At 40.3% G+C, this 22,362-nt stretch overlaps 1 protein-coding gene across 1 annotated transcript; it reads left to right on the top strand.

Moving 5' to 3' along the window:
- The first annotated feature begins 5,951 nt into the window (after positions 1-5,951).
- LOC135480979 (elastase-1-like) lies at positions 5,952-20,589 on the top strand. The gene is made up of 7 exons (XM_064760910.1): positions 5,952-6,056; positions 6,286-6,649; positions 11,744-11,915; positions 14,830-14,935; positions 16,098-16,269; positions 18,649-18,785; positions 20,401-20,589. Exons 1-7 carry the CDS (start codon positions 5,952-5,954, stop codon positions 20,587-20,589), a joined length of 1,245 nt encoding a protein of 414 aa, XP_064616980.1.
- Positions 20,590-22,362: the final 1,773 nt, after the last annotated feature.

Here is a 22,362-nt window from a genome sequence, read left to right as displayed (position 1 = left end):
CCGTTACTATCTTGGTCTTTTCACCTGGAGGGAAACAGTTTTTCCAAGTTCATTTTTCCCATCATTCATAGAGGTATTCACTTGAGTTTGTAACCAACAGTTGGATGAGTTTGTTACCACATGCTTGGTGAGTTTGTTACCAACTGCTGGGTGAGTTTGTTACCAACTGCTTGGTAGGAGTGTTACCAACAGCAGGCTGGGTTTTGCTTGTACCTGCTAGGTAAGTGTGCTACCATTTGTTGGGCGAGGTTGTTACCACCTGCTTGGTAAGTGTGTTACCATATGCTGGGTGAGTTTGTTACGACCTGCATAATAGGTGTGTTGCCATTTGTTTGGATATTTTGTTACCACCTTCTTCTAAGATGTGCTACCAACTTTGGATTGAGCTTGTTACCACGTGCTCGGTAGATGTGTTACCACCTGTTTGGTTAGTTTGTTACCACCTGCTTTTTAGGCGTGTTACGATCTGTTCGGTGAGTTTGTTACCACCTGGTTTGTAGGTGTGTTACCATCTGCTTTGTGAGTTTGTTGCCACCTGCTGCATAGGTGTGTTACCAACTGCTGCGTGAGTTTGTTAGCACCTGCTTGGCAGGTGTGTTACCAGCTGTTGTGTAAGTTTGTTATCACCTGCTTGGCAGGTGTGTTACCAGCTGCTGTGTGAGTTTGTTAGCACCTGCTTGGTAGGTGTGTTACCATTTGTTGGGTGAGTTTGTACCACCTAGTTTGTAGGTGAGTTACCAAGTGTGGGTGGTTAGTAACTAGTTGCCTGGTAGGTGTGATACCATTTATTGGGTGAGTTTGTTACCACCAGGGTTGTAGGTGAATTGCCAACTGTGGGTGGTTTATTACTAGTTGCCTGGTAGGTGTGTTACCATCTGTTTTGTGAGTGTGTTACCATCTGTTTTTACCACATACTTGGTGGGAATGTTATCATCTGCTGGGTGAGTTTGTTTCACAGTTAAGTTTCAGTTGTACACGCTTGAAATTTTTTACCACAACTGACGTCATGAATGACTTTTACCTCGTCATTATTTGTCTGTTGAACTTGTGAACAATTCAGCACACTACGTCTGTGCTGACACGCTTACATAATTATTGAATACCCACCATACAAAAATTCAAGCCAGTGAATAAACTTATCAACAATACACACAAAGCCATGCTTTCAATTTCTTTATATTTTGATGTAACACACCCGGTAACTATACCCATTCATTCCTTTAATTATTTCTTAATTAGATGTATTTTTCTGTGATTTTAATGCTACTCCCGGTAATATTCCACATCGACTTCCAATTCATGTACTCGATTTCAGGTTCTCTCAAAGGCTCTATTGTGTCTTCAAATCGCTAGTGATGTACACTGAAAAAACAAATGTTTTCAGTGTATATGATGAACATTAAAAAGAGGTCTTTTTGGTGTATATTCATCAGTAACAGACAGCTTTTAGGTCCTGTGTAAAGCTACTCACTGGCTCGATTTACGTGTTCCAAAAGGTGAATGAAAGAATTAACCGCTGGAATAACACAAGCCAATGTAAAAGTTACCACGAACATATTTGTATCTAGTCTTTGATCTCGATATGTAACTTTTATCAAAGTGGACACTTCCTTCAACAGTTTCCTCAAAAGAAAATCTTCAGAAAACTTACCATAGGAAACTTTTCTCGTTAAGAACGATTAACAAATGGAAACTCTTCAGATTTGAACACCTATTACAGGAGAGCAATAAAAAACTTCCCAATATGAACGCTGGCCACAAGGAAACACTTCCCAATAAGTAGGCTTAGTACAAGGAAACATATCCCAATATGAGAGCTGACCACAAGGAAACACTTCCAAATATGTAGGCTTTGTACAGGGAAACATATCCCAATATGAGAGCTGACCACAAGGAAACACTTCCCAATAAGAAGGCTTAGTACAAGGAAACATATCCCAATATGAGCGCTGTGCACAACAAAACACTCCGTAGTAAGTACGCTTAGTACAAGCAAACATATCCCAGTATGAGAGCTGACCACGAGGGAACACTTCCCAATAAATACGCTTAGTACAAGGAAACATATCCCAATATGAGCGCTGACCACAAGGAAACACTTCCCAATAAGTACGCTTACTACAAGGAAACACTTCTCAATAGGAGCGCTTCCCACTAGGAAACACTTTCCAAACAGGAACCACTAAAAAGGAACACTCCTCAATAAGTTCGCTTACTACATGGAAACACTTCTCAATAGGAACGCTTCCCACTAGGAAACACTTTCTAAACAGAAACCACTACAAGGAAACACTCGTCAATAAGTTCGCTTACTACAAGGAAACACTTCCCAATAGGAACGCTTACCACAAGGAATCATGTCTCAATACGAACGCGTCCCTCAAGGAAACATTTCTCAACACGAACGCTTCCCAATAGGACGCTTACTACAGGAAAACGCTTCCCAGTACAAACATTCATCACAAGTAGATTTTCCCTTTGGGAGAGCTTATCAACACCGATTCACATTTTGAACACGTGGAAACTTTGCCTTCCGAAACGCTTATCATAAGGAAATACTTCTCATGGAGAACGTTTACATGTAACAGCCATTCGTATACCAGCTATCAACCAAAATGAACGTTCCTGGTCAATAATCTGATGGCAAATACCCAAAGCAACAAACCACCAAAGATCTAAGAAAGTGTGTAAAGTACGAAATCAGGCCGGATTCATGCAAATGAAAAGCAGTTAACAGTTTCGAATGATGTTAGAAAGACTGGATTTATGTTCAAGGCGAATGAGTGAAATGAGTTTTGAAATCGTGCAGAGTGCTAATATATAAGGTGTCGATAATCAGAAAATGTCTCTCATTTGCGCTTTTGGCTGCATCTGGTCATATATCCAAGGTGACGACGCAAATCAGCACGATGAATATACATCCCCTAACCCCAAGAAAAGTCTTCCTATCGTGATGGCTTACCACATTATGGAACATTATGGACAATGACCTCAAGAAAACACTTCTGGTTAGGGACGCTTGCTAGAAAGTAAGACGTCCCATTGGGAAGACATACCACCAGGAAAATCAGCCCATTGGGAACGCTTACAACCGGGAAACTCTTCATACTGGAAACATTTTCCTTTAGAATACAGCCTACTGGAAGAATTATCCTTAAGAATACAGCCTATTGGAAACATTTTCCTTAAGAATACTGCCTATTGGAAACATTTTCCTTAAAAATACCGCCTATTGGAAACAATAAAAACAACAAACTTTTTTTACGGACCAAATCTTACCCAAAGAAATTCATTTGGAAAATATTGTTAAAGAGCTTCTTTCGTCACACAGATCCTCTTAATATCAGGCTGTGTATTTTCATGCATATATGTTCAACTTTTCCAGGCAAGGAAATCACATCACATGTTGCACAGTACAATACATCTCGGGTCGGATCATACCAAAGAAGGGGCCTCCGTGGCTCAGTTGGTTAGGGCGCTAGTGCAGCTTAATGACCCAGGAGTCTCTGACCAATGCGGTCGCCGTGAGTTCAAGTCCAGCTCATGCTGACTTCCTCTCCGGCCGTATGTGGGAAGGTCTGTCAGCAACCTGCGGATGATCGTGGGTTTCCCCGGGCGGATGATCGTTGGTTTCCCCACCATAATGCTGGCCGCCGTCGTATAAGTGAAATATTCTTGACTTCGGCGTAAAACACCAATCAAATAAATAAATAAATAAATAAATCATACCAAAGACTTTAAAAATGGTGCTTGGCGCTTGGTGCTGCCTCGCTTGGCGCTCAGCACTATGAGGTTGCAGCGAAAAAACAGGTCTGGTTGGCCTTGTGTCAGTATAATGCGACTGGGTGCGGTGCTATGTCTGGTGTTTTTCGACATAATTCAAGTACGTCAGTGGTGACAGAACTTTGGCGGTATGAACTCGCCCTGCCATAAGAACGCACAGTATTTGTACACACACACGTCATATAACTGAAAACAGTACGAAACACCAAGTACATACACACTACAATACATAATTTCAAAACTATTGACGTTTTCCACTTGTCGTTGTTAGGACTTTCGTTGTGGTGAGGAAGATAAAAAGCCATTTCACCACTCAGACTAAGTGGTTAATAATAATGATAATGATAATAGTGATAATGATAATAATTAAAAAGGTAATGAAAGCTTATACATATTCCAAAACGACGTTTGCGTGCTGCAGGTGGGAAGTTCTGCCAGCAACCTGCGGATGGTCGTGGGTTTCCCCCGGGCTCTGCCCGTTTTCGTCCCACCATAATACTGGCCGCCGTCGTAAAAGTGAAATATTCTTGAGTACGGTGTAAAACACCAGTCAAACAAGTAAATAAATAAAATAAAACGGCGTGTGAAATTCATGACATGCATGAGAATACAGAATATTACTTGAACAAATGTCCACTAAGTGTATATTTTGTGGTATGTACAGTAAAACAGACCTAAAACAGATACATCTATTCCGGTCTGACGTATTTGATAACTCTATAAATTGACTTTTGATCGAGAATTTTTATGAGGTCATCAAATGTGCCATGATAGAAAACCATAAATACGAAGTTGCATCACTCTTGACGTCAGCAAAAACAGCTCTCCTCTCGATTTATAGATATCTATGTCATGTTTGTTAAAATCAATAGCATGGCGGCACTGTCGACCTTCCCAATCTATGTGATTTTGCTTACTTTGAACTGCGACGTATCACAAAAATAAAATGTTGTGCTTTTTAAACTTTGTCTAGGATACTTTATCGATGCACACATACATATAGCTTAATATTGTCTTTTCTGTTAAGCAAAACTTTTTTCTTATGACATACATCAAAATATTGGGGTGTTGACTTGTATTCTCAAGTTCGCAGAGTTTATGCTTTGTGCAATGTGCAGTCATAGTGGGACTTCGCAAAAGTTAATCAATATAAATTCTATGCTAATTCCAATATACATTTTCATAATTAATCAGGGCTTTTTGAATTTGTAGTCGAAATTAAAAAAAATGGAGTAAATCTTGAGGGTTTGTAGTCATCGCAAACCAAAACCGCTTACAATGAATATAAATAACGACACCCTGACTCCAAATTATTTTAAACTTAGCCTTGGCCATGTTTTCTGTGGTAAAAGGACAATGTAAATGCTTGCTTGTGAAGCATTCCGAAAATAACTAAGATGCTATTTGCATTATCGTTCACCATAAAGGTTGTACACCTGATATTATTAGTTGCAGAATAGAATTTACTTTGCCCAATGCCTCCTTTTGAATCCAGAGAGTGGTCACGTAGATTTGGTGGTCTGGCCTACCACAGTGATCAACCGCGTCCATGAGAGAGAGGGCAAAGTAGGGGTGAAAGCGGGGATGCGGTGGGGGAGGGGTGCTGAGAGAGAAAGAGAGAGTATCGCGGGGAAGAAGTAATGAAGGTCTGGGGACACGAGGAAGTAGGGCAAGTGTGTTCGGCCCAGTGAACTGGAAGTCACGATTTAGAATAGAAAACAAAAACCACAAAACAGCCGTTTAAGCGACAAACAAACTGTACTGAGACTTTCAGAAACAGTGACAGAGGGTAGAGACGCAAGGTGGTGATTGAGCATGAAGAATTTGCTTGTATACATGTAGCTCTTACACTCGTCCTGTCTCGTTATTTGGGAGCACCGCCTTTATCGTGATCAAGAAGAACACCTGATCGAGACTAATTAGGCTGTCACTAGGAAGCTTAATGTTTTTTATTTTCCATTATTGTTGTTTTTTCTATTTCACATTTTTCAAAGACGAGCCAAGTTTTACGCCGCGCGTTTCTAATTAACTTTGGTATGCAGAGGTTTGCGGATACATGTTCTAAGAAAATCAGAGTTGACCCGACCGATATAGAGAGTGTATCGGCTGGCCACAGTCGTTTGCCATCGGGCCGTACCCCCTGGTAATTCAGCAAGTCTTTTCGAGGCATGGGAATCCACCCTAGCTTTGTAGGATGGACAACTGTAATTTTTGCTATCACCGTGCACCTGTCGTTCCACGGTTCCGGCGTGGAGTCGTCGACGTGCTCCACGGTGCGTCACATCGGTTGGGAGCGTCATCCATTGGACTGTGGCATGTATTACATGTGTCACTTGGGACGTAAAATGGGAAGCTCGCGAAGGTGCCCCAACGGTTACGTATGGTCAGACAACAAACAACGGTGTGTGGTTTTGTCGTCAAAATTCAACGACTGCAAGTGCATTGACAGGACGCCATTTTCTGTTTGTGTCAAGTTTCCATGCACTGGAATGTTTTTAATAGAGTACAGACCGGACAGAGACGGACTGTAGCACTTACCATGTGTGCTACAGAGGCGTGTCCGTCAATGTTTTAAAATGCCCCGAGGGCCTGAGGTGGTCCAAAACAGAAGGGCGCTGTTCGCTTTATTCACGATGTCGACAACGCGGGGAACGTCCCCCGACGACGTCTATTTTCACGACGCCTCGAGCCACGAAACCCACAACAAGACGAACCACCACGACGACCACGACACAAAAGACTGTGTCTACGACGTTGGAACCAACATCGACAGTAACAACAGAAACACCGACAGAACCCACCACTCAAAAGACAACGACGACGACGACGTCCGATTCAGTAACAGAAACGCTTCCGCTGTTGTCTGGTGAGTATGACATACGCATCAGTATAAGTGACAAGTATATGCATTTGTACAGTTCCTTTCTCTCTAGCCGATGGACATATATTTATGATATGATAATATTTTATTTAATTGGTGTTGTACGCCGTACTCAAAAATATTTCACATATGCGATGGCGGCCAGCATTACGGTGGGAGACAATTGGGCAGAGGCCAGAGGAAATCCACGTCCATTTGCAGATTGCTGGCAGGTCCCGAGAGGACGCCAGCAAGAGCTGGGTCAAAATTGTGGAGGATATTAAACATAAGCATTGCAGAACACACATTATATACAGTAGCCAAAAGAAACACATGCATTTTTGTTTACGGCTCCATACAGGTAAGCTCTCGGTGTTTAGCAGACATACCCCTCATGATTCAAAGTTCGCTAAATGTTTATGTTTCACGCAATAACGTTACATCCAGGGTCCGACTTCGCAAAGCCAGCTTTGACTTATGTGAAAATGTGAAATTTATTTTTCAACACCTACATTTAGACTTCTGCAGCTAAAACTGGAAAACGCCTGTATGCCATTAAGATAAAATGATTACACTGTGAACTTTTTTGGGCGTTACACTACGCAACTGTAGAAGTTTTATATTTTAATCTATAAGTCAACTCAGAGCCAGGGACATGACCATTGAAGGAAATGTAACGTTATTTTAAGTTCTAATGGCCATTGCCATAACACGGCAAAAAGAATCACTTGCACAGACACTAGAGTTGTTCTTAGTATCATATAGCCTTAACCGCTGTGTCTAAAACTTTATTATTTATTTACTTATTTATTTGCTTGATAGTCGTTTAACATATTTAAGAAAATTTCACTCATGCGTTAGCGGTCTTTGCAAGGTGTAACTATTTGTAACCGACTCCGGCCGTACGTGGGAAGGTCTGTCAGTGCCCTACGCATGGACGTGTGTTTCCTCCGGGCTCTGCAATGTTACCTCCCACCATAATGCCGGTCGTCGTCGCATAAGTGAAATATTCTTGAGTATGGCGTAAAACACCAATGAAATAAATAAATAAATCTGACACCGGACGTAGCTGCTCTAGTTTTACTCTCCATGCTCTACTAGTCTCTTGTGTTACGGGTGGAGTTGATCAAAGTTCCTGAAAAAAAACCCACCAAACTTTGGCAAGTTATTGGCGAATACACATGAACAGTCAGCGTTGTCCAGTGAATTTACATTATACGACCTAAAATAATTTTTAACAGTTTATGTCTTAGGCCTTAATACATTGCATAATTGTTCATCTTTGGGTGATTATAACAATAAAAATTGCTTTGGAAGAGGCGTATGTCTAAACCCGCATTTTTCACTAGTGCATACGTTAGTACAACAATAAAACGCCCTGCTTTGATGACACAGAAAGCTAAAGGGGCTTATGTAACCTCGCATACTTTAACCATTACATGCGCTAGCTCAACTGTAAAACAATGTTTCCTCGTGACACAGATAAGAGCAGGTTTTGTTGGCACAGAACAGCAACAATTTCAACCAATCCACAAATTCCTGTGGTGGCGTCATGTTCTTTCCTCCCTTGTGTTAAACTACTAAGTTCATTTAAATGCTTTTTGGGGGTTGTTCTGGGGGGGGGGGATTATGGGTGTAGCCGAGTGATTATTTGAGGGCTGGTGAATTAAGACAGAGCTAACCCGAATAACTTAACCTTAAATCCTCTGGATTACCACCGTCTCGCAGAAGTACTTTTTGTATTAGCTCTTTGTTCAGCGAAAGGCTCTCTCATTTCGGCAACCTGACGTTTATCTTCATACAGTCCATGATCAATGCAGCACATGAGCCACTCCTTACCTTCACTTTACATCGAGCCGGCGCCACCACTAGCTAATTTTGCACAGAAATCTTGAAACAAAAACCTACGTCCTAGTGATGAGGCAGGAAGTGATGTCAGAAAACACAAAAAGTCTACGTTAGCCCTAATTACACCCATGCATTTTCTTCATGTAAAGTATGTACAATATGATTCTAATCAACCCCAGAATCGATTTTACCAAACGATGATTCAGTAGAGGTTGCAAATTTCAAACTTGCCTAGTGGTGGTAGCACTGATATAAAACGAGCTTAAAGAGCGGCACATGCTCTGTATTTATTTATTTATCTGACTGGTGTTTTACGCCGTACTCAAGAAAATTTCACTTCTCACTTCTACAGCAGCGGCCAGCATTATGCTGGGTGGAAACCGGGCACAACCCGGGGGAAACCCACGACCATCCGCAGGTTGCTGGAAGACCTTCCCACTTACGGCCTGGGAGGAAGCCAGCCAGAGCTGGGTCAAAATAATATTGATATTAACATAAACATTGCGGAGATGTATATTACAGTAGCCAAGAGAGACATATGCATTTTGTGTTTACGGCTCCGTACAGGTAAGCTATCGGTGTTGTTTAGCAGACATACCCTCAGGATTCAAGGTTCGCTAAATGTTTATGTTTCACGCAATAACGTTACATCCAGGGTCCAACTTCGCACAGCCAACTTTGACTTATGTGAAAATGTGAAATTTAATTTCAACACCTATATTTAGACCTCTGCAGCTAAAACTGGAAACGCCTGTATCCCAATAAGATAAATTGATTACACTGTCAACCTTTTGCGCGTTACACTACGCAACTGTAGAAGTTTTATATTTTAATCTATAAGTCAACTCAGAGCCAGGGACATGACCATTGAAGGAAATGTAACGTTATTTTTAAGTTCTAATGGTCATTTCCATAACACAGCAAAAGAATCACTTGCACAGACACCAGAGTTGTTCTTAGTATCGTGTGGCCCTAACCGCCGTGACTAAACCTGTCAAACTATACTTTTTATTTATTTATTTATTTATTTATTTGATAGACGTTTAACATATGTAGGAAAATGTTACTTATACGATGGCGGTCTTTTTAACGTGTGTACGTGGATTTCCCACGGGCTCTGCAAGGTTACCTCCCACCATAATGCTGGCCTTCGTGCTGGCCAATTTCAACCAATCCACAAATTCCTGTGGTGGTGTCATGTTCTTTTCTCTCTTGTGTTAAACTACTGAGTTCATTTAAATGTTTTTTTTTGTGGTGGGGGGGGGGGGGGGAGGGGGTATTATAGCTGTAGCCGAGTGATTATTTGAGGGCTGGTGAATTAAGACAGAGGTAACCCCGAATAACTTAACCTTAAATCCTCTTGGATTACCACCGTCTCCAGAAGTACTTTTTGTATTAGCTCTTTGTTTAGCAAAAGGTTTTCTCATTTCGGCAACCTGGCGTTTGTCTTTATACATGCCATAATCATTGCAGCACATGTGCGGCTCTTTACCTTCACTTTACATCATTACCGGCGCCACCACTAGCTAATTTTGTAAAGAAATCTTGAATAAAAGACATGCGCCCCACATGCAATGTAAGGAGTATAAATGCATGCTTGTAGACATATACAGTGGACGTTTGCGATCAACCTCTTGCCAACGAAGTCACAGGTTTGAATCAAGATTTCGCTAATTTTTCTGCGGACTTAAATCAGACGATTTGTCGGTTACAAGGAAAAAGGGGGATAGTTTCATGTGGATATAATCCACTTTCCTCCGTGTCCCCCGTGCTCAAGAATGTTTTAATTTTGAAACACCGATCGATGGAGCAAACAAGGCTGCCTGAAGTAACCCGTGCACTGACCTTTGCCAGGTACCTAGCTGACGAACGGGACGCTTTATGTGATTTAGCCGGCTGTAGAAAGGCTCTATAGAAGTGTGTGTTCAATTCAAACTGTTTAATAGTTTGCCAGTTCCATTTAACATGCTTCCTAAGAGACCAGCGCTTCTCTGAAACATCTAGTCTCTGACCAATAAATTCTACTTCTCACATCTGTTAGATTACGATGAGCTTCACCTCAGGCTGAGCTTCACCACAGGCTGATCTTCATCTCGGGATGAGCTTCACCTCAGGCTGAGCTTCACCTCTGGCTGAGCTCCATCTAGGGATAAGCTTCACCTCAGGCTGAGCTTCACCTCAGGCTGAGCTTTACCTCAAGATGAGCTTCACATCAGGAATTTTACAGATAATTAGTAAAGTCGTTTTTTTTCCGCAAAAGTCGAAGATTTCCTCCTCAGATATTATACATTGTAATCAGACCCACAGCATACGGAGGAAAATCGAAGTAGCGACGACAGTGTGATAGCTGGCAAATAGTCAAACGTAACCGGTGAAATATGGCCACTTGTCAATTTGCCTTTATTCAGATTTTATTCTGACTGTTTATGTATGCTTAAACATTAGTAAATTACATGCCCCCTGGCACCACGGCTTACTCAGAATAAGGTAACAAAAAAGTCTGGGGGTGGTCATTGCAATTTATTAGATATTTCTGGCATAGAATTCCTCACCACTGTCATATAATTAATATTTTCTTAACCTGAGACACCTATTGTCTTAAAGCTGTATAGCCCAGTCAACCAAGCTGGATTCGAACAAGCGACCTGAATTTGAATTCAGCTCTCATAGCCTGGGCTTTGGCTTTAAAGACTTGTTAAGTAAAACTAGCGTAGGGCGACGGTTTCAAACAAAAGTCAACGCCACCATATAATTAAAAATCAATTTTGGTAGGGCGTAAAAGATAAATTACCTACTCTTCCAAAATGTAGTGCGTACACTCAAAAAATTCATCCGTTTATTTTAACAGAAAGTCTGTTATCATAACATAACACTGTGTCATGTTCAACATAATATCCTGTTAGTTTGATAGAATCTTTATGCTGAATTAACAGAATATCTGTGTTATGTTTAACAGAATAATGTGTACAATACCAGAATACATTCTGGCATCACTCAGACAAGTCTTTCTGTTAAAATTGACAGATTAACGTTTTGTTAGTGTAACTGGCACATACTGTTGACAGAAGTTGAGATGAACGTGCGCATGTCACCTGGAGTTTTCGCGGAATGAGATTTTGTTTCACAATATTGTAATTTGGCCAAAAATGACAGCTTATTTATTTAATTCATTAGTTTACTTCGAGCTAAACAGATTTATCGTATGGGTCTCCTTTTGCCACCCTATATGAATAAATATCCCTCTCCATCCAGACTGTGGTATCATTACCACTCCGTACATCGTGGGCGGTACCCCAGCGTTTGAGGGAGAGTGGCCGTGGCAGATCTTACTCAAGGGGCGGATCAACGGTACACACGAGACGCAGTGTGGAGGGGTGCTGGTAGAGAAGAGATGGGTGATGACCGCAGCGCATTGTGTTTTCAGGTGAGGACGAATGGGACGAATTAAAAGATACATGAAAAGAAACCCTAAAACGGAGACTGAGGTATTAAAGGAAACGAAGAAAGCCACATTGTATATCTCTTAATCACTTCTGCATTTTACGCATATTTTCCCTCAGTGATCAAAGATGACTTCATGGACGACCTTTTTCGGAAATCTTTTATATATACCATTAAATGATTGGCTACCAAAGAGCTCGTCTGTATGAGATACACGAATGAAAATCTTCAGATCAATACATAAAGTACAGAAATCGTGAATTTTGTCATTTACGGTAATTTATATGCTACCAGAGCATCAGCGATGGAACACCCCTCTTGCGACTAAAACACAAAAAAGTTGTGCCGATGATTTACGAGATAGCCTAGTAGAAGCTTGAGCTATCCATGCACTCATAATGGCATCACGTTCATCATTACCACCATCGCTTTGCTTTATACGCATATAAAACGTCAGGTTAATACGTGTAGCACTTTTGGAGATACCACCCATAAGATTTTGCTCAACATTGATTCTAATACACAATACTCAAAATCAGGAGTTAAGTAATTTTCTGTATTTAATCAACAGTGATTCTAATACACAATACTCAAAATCAGGAGTTAAGTAATTTTCGGTATTTAATCAACATTGATTCTAATACACAATACTCAAAGTCAGGAGTTAAGTAATTTTCGGTATTTAATCAACATTGATTCTAATAGACAATACTCAAAATCAGGAGTTAAGTAATTTTTCGGTATTTAATATGTACGCACCCAATCAACGATGGAATATCCATCTTGTGCTGTTGTGTTCTGCATGTCTGCAAGCCCTGAGATGAATACATGCAGTACTGTTTGAGACAACGCACCTAACATTTTGTTTAACATTGTTTTCCCTCTTATTGTACAATCGAGCTAACACTGACAGACACGAGATAAAGACGTGCATGTTTTACACTGTGAAGCACAAAGTGAACGGTTAGAGCAGGCATAATATTTCAGAAATCATAGACTAATTTTACGGTGCAGGACATAACTTCAAATGTCCTAATAACCAAACAATCTAAGTGCAGCTTATTCTGTCTGCCTCTCAGGTCATACGTGGGAAGCTCTGCCAGCAACCTGCGCATGGTCGTGGGTTTTCCCTGGGCTCTGTCCGGTTTCCTCCCACCTTAATGCTGACCGCCGTTGCATAAGTGAAAATTTCCTGAGTATGGTGTAAAATCACTAATCATATAAATAAATGAATAATAACCTAAAGTGTGTACTTTAAAGCCATGTTCCTTCCGTAAGTGGGAAGGTCTTCCAGCATTCTGCGGATGGTCGTGGGGTTTCTCCCGGGCTCTGTCAGGTTTCCTCCCATCATAATGCTGGCCGCCGTGGTATAAGTGAAATATTCTTGAGTACGGCGTAAAACACTAATGAAACAAATAAATAAATCAAGCCTTGTTTACGCCCCCAGAACAAAGCCGAGGAGCTTCTCTGTATTTTTAAATGTTCCCACACATCTTAAATTGCATATTAAGAAATAAAAAGCAAATGTTTCATGTGTCATTTACCCTACCAGTCGATCTGTATACACAGGACTTGTACTATTAGACAAAGCGAGGACAACGATGTATCCCTTCATTAAGTCTGCGAGGGCTCTGCGTCTGATTTCACAAGTCCATTTCTGACTTAAGAATCTAAATGTGACTAGAAAACAAATATTTAGAACCATAAAGTAAGGAATGTAACACACTCAAGTCAGAACTGGCGTTGGCGGGAAGGCCTCCGTCTGGGAGATTCAGTGGTAGTTTATGTACATGTATGTATTTATTTACTTCATGTGTACTAAAGTACATTTTGCTTAATTCAGCGAGTGTCAGGCGCGGTGCATGGGTAGAGGTAACCCAGGAGTAGACCACCGGCTTTCATTAGATATCTGAGGAAAAACTAATTTAAATTGTTGTTTACGGGCACAACAATGTTTTTTCTCCAATGTTGTCGGCGGGTACGATGTAAAATAAAACTTGAGAATTGTCGGATTTGTGGAAATGTGGACTATCCCAGAAATCTATTTACATGATCCTAAAGCCTTGAAAACAGATAAATCATAACATCACGATCTCACAAAATAAAAACGTGGATTTTCATTTATATGTTTCCATTACCTTTTCTTTTCATTTTAGTGTCAGCTCGCCCCTAAAACACAAAAAGGGGGTGCCGATGATTTACGAGATAGCCTAGTAGAAGTTTGAGCTATCCATGCACTCATAATAGCATAACGTTCATCACTACCATCATGGCTGTATGCCCGGGATATTATTAATTTGACAATGATTAGTATAATTATATTTATTTATTGATTAATGCCTTAAGATTTTTTTATATTACCTTTTTCCCCCTCGACGAATATTAATTAAGTATCCCAGTAACTTTAAAATATTTTGCATATCATCCGTTCCGGATTTGATCTTCCCACGTTAGGTTGGAGAGGAAGCCCGCATGAGTTGGACTTGAACTCACAACGACCGCATTGGTACCTGGGCCATTGCGCCTCCTGACGTGCTAACATCCTCGGCCACGGAGACCTCCAGTATAATTTTCAAATATTATCTGCTTTTTCAGCAGGCAATAACATTAGCTTTACACATAGCAATGGCGACCCGAGTCGTAAGTGAGATTGGTCATTATTCTATTGTAATAGATAAATGATTGCAACGTCACCAGTTTGCCCACACAATGTCATCGCAAATTCAGAAATGAACAGTAAAGCACACAGTTTAAAACTCAATCAGCTTATAGGTTTGGGAGGTATTTGTCTTGCACAGTATCCTTACCTCGTTAAACGTTGCCAATTTATACTCGTATTTTTGCAGAATTCTTGTCGTTTTAGATGTTGACTGTGACTTTCTGTTCTTTCAACGCAGGACAGCACTTCACTCCATTGACGCCTGGACGATTGTACTAGGAGAACACGCCACAACGTATTCCTCGGGACGTGAAAAAGTTGTCAGGCCTTCAAGAATTATCCGAGTAAGTTAACAGAATAGGGGAGATTCGATTTCAGACTCTTTTGTCGTTGAAGGAAAAAACAGTCCTCCAGTACGCTGTGTGTTAGGCAACCTCTGTATACATTAATTTACCGATCACTTAATTTATTGTTGTCACCAGAGGGACAAATGACACAAATTTCCTTGAGAAACATTTCAAGTTCACAATCATTCAGCTCCTCAAAATTTTCTCAATTCTTTGACTGCTCTAAATAATATTGTTTTGCAAAACTTTTTTCACACGCCAATGTTAGAGCAAATGTTATCCCGCAATAGTTGCCAAACATTTTTGGCAGGTCACAAGACACAGCAAGACTTCTTTTACATTTAGCGATAAAAGAATTCAAACACATGGAGACTGCCAAGCGCTCATCCTAAAGAACAAAATAAATAGGTTTTTTTATTTTGTTATCACCCAGAGAAATTATCTGATATCTAAAATATTTTCACATTGAAAGCAACATCATCTTTGTGAGAATTAAATGATTTCAAACCTGTGAATTCAAAGCTGGGCGTAATGGACTATACTGGTTGTGATCTTTTATTGCTTTGAAGCAGGTATTTCATGCCAGAGTTGCACACAATATCTGGATTCATTACATTTTCCGCCTCACATGAATTTTGTGATTACCCAAGCCTACATAGATAAAATACCTATATTACGACCTGGGCGTCTTGTACGAAGCCTACTTAACTTTACGAGCACGTAACCACTTTGCCAACAAACAATGTGGGTTTTACCTCGCCACGGTCGTTACGTGCTAGTAACGTTTAGTGGGCTTCACACAAGTGAGTCATCTGCGCCAAACAATAGAAATGAGGTCCACAACGCCAACCCTAGAGTTCAAATAGTTGAATACATCTAATTTTATTCTGGAAAGATTTAAAAGGTATATTTATTTATGGGTTTAATGCTGATCAAGAATCAATCCTAGAATAAATGTAGATTTTTAGGTGTGTGATGATTAAAAATATCCCAGAAAAGAACACAAAAAACGGAAACATGGAGATTTCTGATAATCATATGCAAAAACTAGAAGTCAGTGCGAGAGGGCAAAACGTCTGCTACATCTAAATGTTAACCTCCAATACCAGTATCAGAGAATAACTTTGAACAAAGCTGGATAAGTTTATATTACTTTCAGCATACTGGCTACCAACCGCGCGGAGGGTTTCCGGATGACATCGCACTGATGGAACTACCAGAAGGTGTGTACATAGAGAAGAGATTCATCATGCCGGTATGTTTACCTCCCCGTGATTTTGTCATACCGGAAGGAAGCCCGTGTTGGATAACTGGATGGGGAAACACCGATGGTGAGTATAAGACCTACACGACGTCCGATTCCAATCAATTTTATCTTTATCGACAATGTTAAAGAAAAAGCTATACCGGAGATTTTTTAGCAAAAAATCAGTCAGTGCAAATCCAATGGAATTGTTGCTATTATTTTAGAATAGCCACAAAACAGACCTTTCACAAAATATCAGCGTTGTCTATGAGCCAGTTACTGTTCAAAATGTATAACAATGTTTCTAGTGTGTACAAAACGGCTCGCATTTTAAACTGTTTTCGAACTTCAGAATCAATTCAACACCGTCAATAGTTCAGGTATACCAGCTGGATATTTATTGAAAAGGCAATAATTTGAGCTATTCATAGTAAATATAGAAAATTTGATTTCTTGGAAAATATGGAATTTTTGCCGAATATCGCTGGTATGGCCCCTTAATTTCAGTTCTGTGATTCAGGCCCGAACATTCTATGACTAATAAACATGTCCAACCTCTGTAGAGGTATCAAAATCTGGGTATATCTAGGTTGACCATCAGAATCTTGACAAATGTGGGTTGACCATTAAGGTCTTAGTATATCTCGGCCGACCATCAGAATCTTAATATGTGTAGGTTGACCATCAAAACCTTGATATGTGTAGGCTGACCATCAAAACCTTGATATGTGTAGGCTGACCATCAAAACCTTGATATGTGTAGGTTGACCATCAAAACCTTGATATGTGTAGGCTGACCATCAAAACCTTGATATGTGTAGATTGACCATCAAAACCTTGATATGTGTAGATTGACCATGAAAACCTTGATATGTGTAGACTGACCATCAAAACCTTGATATGTGTAGGCTGACCATCAAAACCTTGATATGTGTAGGTTGACCATCAAAACCTTGATATGTGTAGGTTGACCATGAAAACCTTGATATGTGTAGGCTGACCATGAAAAACTTGATATGTGTAGGCTGACCATCAAAACCTTGATATGTGTAGGCTGACCATCAAAACCTTGATATGTGTAGGCTGACCATCAAAACCTTGATATGTGTAGGCTGACCATCAAAACCTTGATATGTGTAGATTGACCATCAAAACCTTGATATGTGTAGGCTGACCATCAAAACCTTGATATGTGTAGGCTGACCATCAAAACCTTGATATGTGTAGATTGACCATCAAAACCTTGATATGTGTAGATTGACCATCAGAATCTTGATACATGTAGGTTTACCATCAAAATCTTTATATATGTAGGTTAACTAGCAAAATCTTGACTTTCCTATGCCAGTAACTGTGATGGACACCCATTGACCTATATGCAAAATGATATAGTTGTGACCTGTTATATAACTGAGTGAAAACTACTTAGCTCTAAACAACTGCATGGGTAAAGGATATCACCCAAACCACTATCAATTTGCAGATCGATGGTTAAGGCATCAATTCCCCTTTCGACCATGTCGGGAATTTTTGGCCCTCCGATGATCTCTTATAGCGCAAATGTTAAAATGTCCACATTTTTCAAGTGTTAAAATGTCCATTTTTTCCAAGTGTTAAAATGTCCACATTTTTCAAGTGTTAAAATGTCCATATTTTTCAAGTGTTAAAATGTCCACATTTTCCCAGTGTTAAAATGAATACATTTTCCAAGTGTTAGAATGTCAACATTTTCCAAATATTAGAATGCCAACATTTTCCAAGTGTTAAAATGCAAATATTTTCCACGTGTTAAAATGTCAACATTCCAAATGTTAAAATGTAAAAATTTTCCATGTTTTAAAATGATACATGTTTAGTTCTGTGAAATAAGGAGAGCTAATTTCGTGTAATGCTACTCCACATAATGATTCTTTGATGTGGCTGTAACGAAATGTTAAATAACAAGATTTTTAACATGCGGAACAGAACACATAATAGAGTTAATTTGAGGCAAGGTGTGTTAAATTACAAAAATGTTTCAATGAATTCCTTCTTCCAGTATTAATATTATGTTTAACATTTCAGTTTTACGTGAGTGGCGATCAGATTAGCGACGATTTATACAAAGTTACATTTGTTTATATCATCTTCAGTTCTAGTAAAATGTATCCCTGCATATACCCATGTGAATGTTCGGCAGAATACTTGGTTTACCCGTGTATCCCGCCGTCCTCCTCCCATAAAGCTAAGCGCCCTTGAAGTGAAGAAGTTTTTAGTAAACAACAATAAAAAAATGAGACACACTTGTATTCGAACCCGTCACCTCATGGGTGAAATGCTACAGTGTAGCAGCACTCCAAACCGCTTGGGCAGGACCTGTGAAAACGGTATGGGTTTTCCACATATTTGCACTAACAACAGATTTTTCATGCATCGTTTACATCGCCCCCATTTTATACATTGCTTTCTTCTCATGTCGTTCCAGCTCAGGGTCACGGCTCGGAGGTGTTAAACTCTCTCTCCGTGACCGTGTGGTCTCAGAAGCAATGTCAGATGGCCTGGGGGGAGCACATCACGACCCAGCATATCTGTGTTGGGACGGGGGACACTGGCGCATGCGCGGTAAGTTGCCACACATCTCGAAGTGAAGAAGGGGAAACAGTAGCTCTCCTGTTAAAGAGATGAAAAAAGATGCTTCTGTTCTGTATTTTGTTTTGCTAGTCAGAACAGTATACGTAACATCCAGTATATCCACCGATAAGCTTCAAGTTATACATAAGTATAAAGTAGCTCCGAAAGCATGCACCCATGTTTTCGCTTAAACCATCATAAATTTGGTACTGTGGTAAAACCAAATAGCCAAGGCATTCACCCCTATCAGCCTTTTCTTCCATAGTTTTTGTGATCTGTACTTTGACGATCGGTAGTATACTTATTACAGCGTAATAAAAAATGTGAGACTGTGTCCTCAACCGGACACCTATCACATAATCCATTATCATGACTGAACCTGAGCTGAATGTGTCCAGGGTGAAACCTGCACATTGCAACTTCTTTTCGAGTTGACATTTTTATTTCAGAAATAAAGGGTTAAATTTTGAAAATCTTCCATTGTTGAGCATTCCTAATTCCTTTGCTATACCTTTGCATGTATGTATGTATGTATGTATGTATGTATGTATGTAAAGGATGTCAACATTGTATGTATGTATGTATGTATGCATGTATGCTCGGGATTTAACGTCATACTTAACAATTTTAAGGTCATATGACGACAAGGAATCATTAGGGGTGTGCACATGTATATATTCTGAAGTATACCGAGGACACCAGACATGACACCACATGCACCCAGTCACATTATTCTGACACCGGGCCAGCCAGTCATGTTTCCTTGCTCTTACCTCTCAGTATTGAGCGCCAAGCGAGTCAACAGCAAATACCATTTTTAGCCACAGCTTCTTAAAACAATGTTTATATTGACATATCATATCAGCTTCTTAAAATAATGTTTATATTGACATATCATATCAGCAGCAGCGGTCTGCCAGCAACCTGTGGATGGTCCCCCGGACTCTGCCCGGTTTCCACCTACTATAATGCTGGACGCCGTCGTATACGTGAAATATTCTTGAGTACTGCGTAAAACACCAACCAAATAAATAAATAAATAAATATCAGCAGCAGAGTGGTACATGTACCTCCAGCTCTAACAGTTTTCTTTGCAAAGGAGTCTGCAAGCTCGTTACCTTTAATGCCAGTATGACTGAGGATCCACTCAAAGCAAACACAAATTCCGAGTCTGTAAAAATGACAGCCCTATAACGCCTAAACTCTGCTAAAGTTTGCAAGGAGAACGAAACAGCTGTTAATTCAGCCCAAATTGTCTTGAGTAGGCCTAATCAAGCTCAGATACACAGAAAGCAGCTCCAGCCTTTCCACTCCCCTGGTCCTTGAAACCATCTGTTAATATCTGCAGGAAATTTGATCGTTTTCGCACGACAATATGGTTTCCTAGCAGCTGGAGAGCGTTCTCTTTTAACACCATCGAAGGCTAGTGAGATAGACGGTAACATTAGGCAGGAAAAGGGGGAACAACTCTCTTCTGCATAGTGACTGGGTGAGTGCTTGGGGATTAAAGCTTCTGCGCAGTGAACAAACCGGGTAGGGGACATGTTTTGCTTTTACAGTTCTTCCAGTATGCTTGTTTCTAACGATATCTGTTTTTTGTCACCAGGGCGACTCAGGTGGTCCGCTCTCGTGTGAAGTCAATGGCCGCTTCGTGGTGGCGGGAATCGCTTCGTGGGGAGTCCCCGGATGTCGGACGCCGGGTTACCCGGATGTATACACCAATGTTACGGCCTATATGAGCTGGATCCGTAACCATGTCATAGCTGAAGAGGGTGGCCTTTGGAATCCCGGATGACGTCACGCCAACAGGGTTTAGGTGTATATAAATCTATTACAGAGTGAAATAAAACGAGCCAAATCAATGGCACAGAAAAATTTTCTTTCATTTCTTCATTTCCAGAAACCCCCCGAGGTAATTTTCTTCCACAATATTTAAGCACATTATACTTGACGGGAAGAACGAGATCGCCCAGCGATTTAGATTTGTCCCTTGCAGGATTCATCATGGCTTGTTCTTAAGTTATTCGTGAATTTCAAGAAAGAAAGAAATGGCATATAGTATTTAGGAGAAGTGCACGAAGCCGTTGGGCGATGGCACGAAGCGATGGGACTATGACACGAAGCAAAAGGACGATGGCACAAAGCGATAGGACGACAACACGAAGCGTGGGAGGATGGCACGAAAAGAAAGGACGATGACACGAAGCCATAGGACAACGGTACGAAGCGATGGGAGGATGGCACGAAAAGAAAGGACGAAGACACGAAACCATAGGACAACGGCACGAAGCCATAAGAGGATGGCATGAAGCGATGGGAGGATGGAATGAAGCAAAAGTATGATGGCATGAAGCGATACGACGATGGCACGAAGCAATAGCACAATAGCACGAATCAGTGGTTCCATTGTGAGATTATAAAATGGACGGATAGTAGAGCCGCGGGTAGATCCTCTCTTTACACTTGGATGGCGTCAGCCTGTGGTAAAGCATACACTGTCTTATGACAAGTTCGTAGCAGGTTGTTTCTAAACGGTGCACACAGTACATGACAAGTGTGGAGCGATATGAAGCCATGTGACGCTTGGTCCAAATTCAATACAAGATGAACAAATCGACAATACATATATATATATGTATTTCCCCTTCTTAATTTGATACATATATTATATATATATACACATATATAATATATATCAAATCAAATTAAGAAGGGAAATACAAGATCTAAAAAGGGGATTACAAAATTTTAAAAATTAAACTTTCCGAAAAAAGTTGTTTTCTTTCTGTTTTAAAATTCAAATTTGATAAATCTGACTAGAGGCGCTGTGGCAAAGGTGGTTAGCGTGCCAGTTTGGCCAGTTCAAGCCGAACTCATGCTTGTTCCCTCCCCTGTTGTAGGTTGTAAGCAAACTGTGCATGGTCATTGGTTACCATGTTTCACCTTGTTTCCTCCCACTATCATGCTTGCCGCCCTCGATACGTGAAATGTTCCTAAAACACCAATCAAACAAATAAATAAATAAATTAACGTGTCCTACAACATAAGGTTTAAGTAGTATTCCACGGATCTCCCAAACTTTACTACGATTTTGCTATTATTGTATCACAGGGACAGGTCGGGCAAAAAGTCGAAATAGGATCATTTCTACAGGTTTGCCGTTATATGTACACAAGCTCATCTGCAGTCACTTTTACATCATCTCTGTAAGGCCTGAACCTAAACAACGCTAACCACCCTGTTATATCCGTAAGTCATACATAATACATTTTATTTCGGTTACAGAAAAGGTTGGTTTTACGTACATGTCTATGAGCATGTGGACAAAGCATTCATCACCAAACTGAGGCAAGTCCCTTTTGTGTTCACATTTGGAGGCTATTTTCCCCACCAATTAAGCATTTTTATCTCAGTTTTCTGCGGTGATTAAATATTCGATCTTTTTATTCGCGACGACCGATGGCATTACAAGTAGAAAAGGGAGACAACTCATCGATGTTATAAACGTTATATTTGACTTGTACTGATAAATTCACACCGGACAATGTAAACCTGTGACTCGTCGGGG

Source organism: Liolophura sinensis, chromosome 13 (assembly GCF_032854445.1).
Source record: "Liolophura sinensis isolate JHLJ2023 chromosome 13, CUHK_Ljap_v2, whole genome shotgun sequence".
NCBI lineage: Eukaryota > Metazoa > Mollusca > Polyplacophora > Chitonida > Chitonidae > Liolophura > Liolophura sinensis.
Note: the sequence above shows the minus strand (reverse complement) of the source record. Positions and strands in the feature narration are given on the sequence as shown.

Excerpts from the sequence above, each read along its gene's own strand:
- LOC135480979 (XM_064760910.1), top strand. The coding sequence starts at position 5,952 with ATGGGAATCCACCCTAGCTTTGTAGGATGGACAACTGTAATTTTTGCT. Across the intron at positions 6,650-11,743 it reads AACGCTTCCGCTGTTGTCTG|ACTGTGGTATCATTACCACT; the intron begins GTGAGTATGACA and ends CTCTCCATCCAG. Across the intron at positions 14,936-16,097 it reads GGCCTTCAAGAATTATCCGA|CATACTGGCTACCAACCGCG; the intron begins GTAAGTTAACAG and ends TATTACTTTCAG.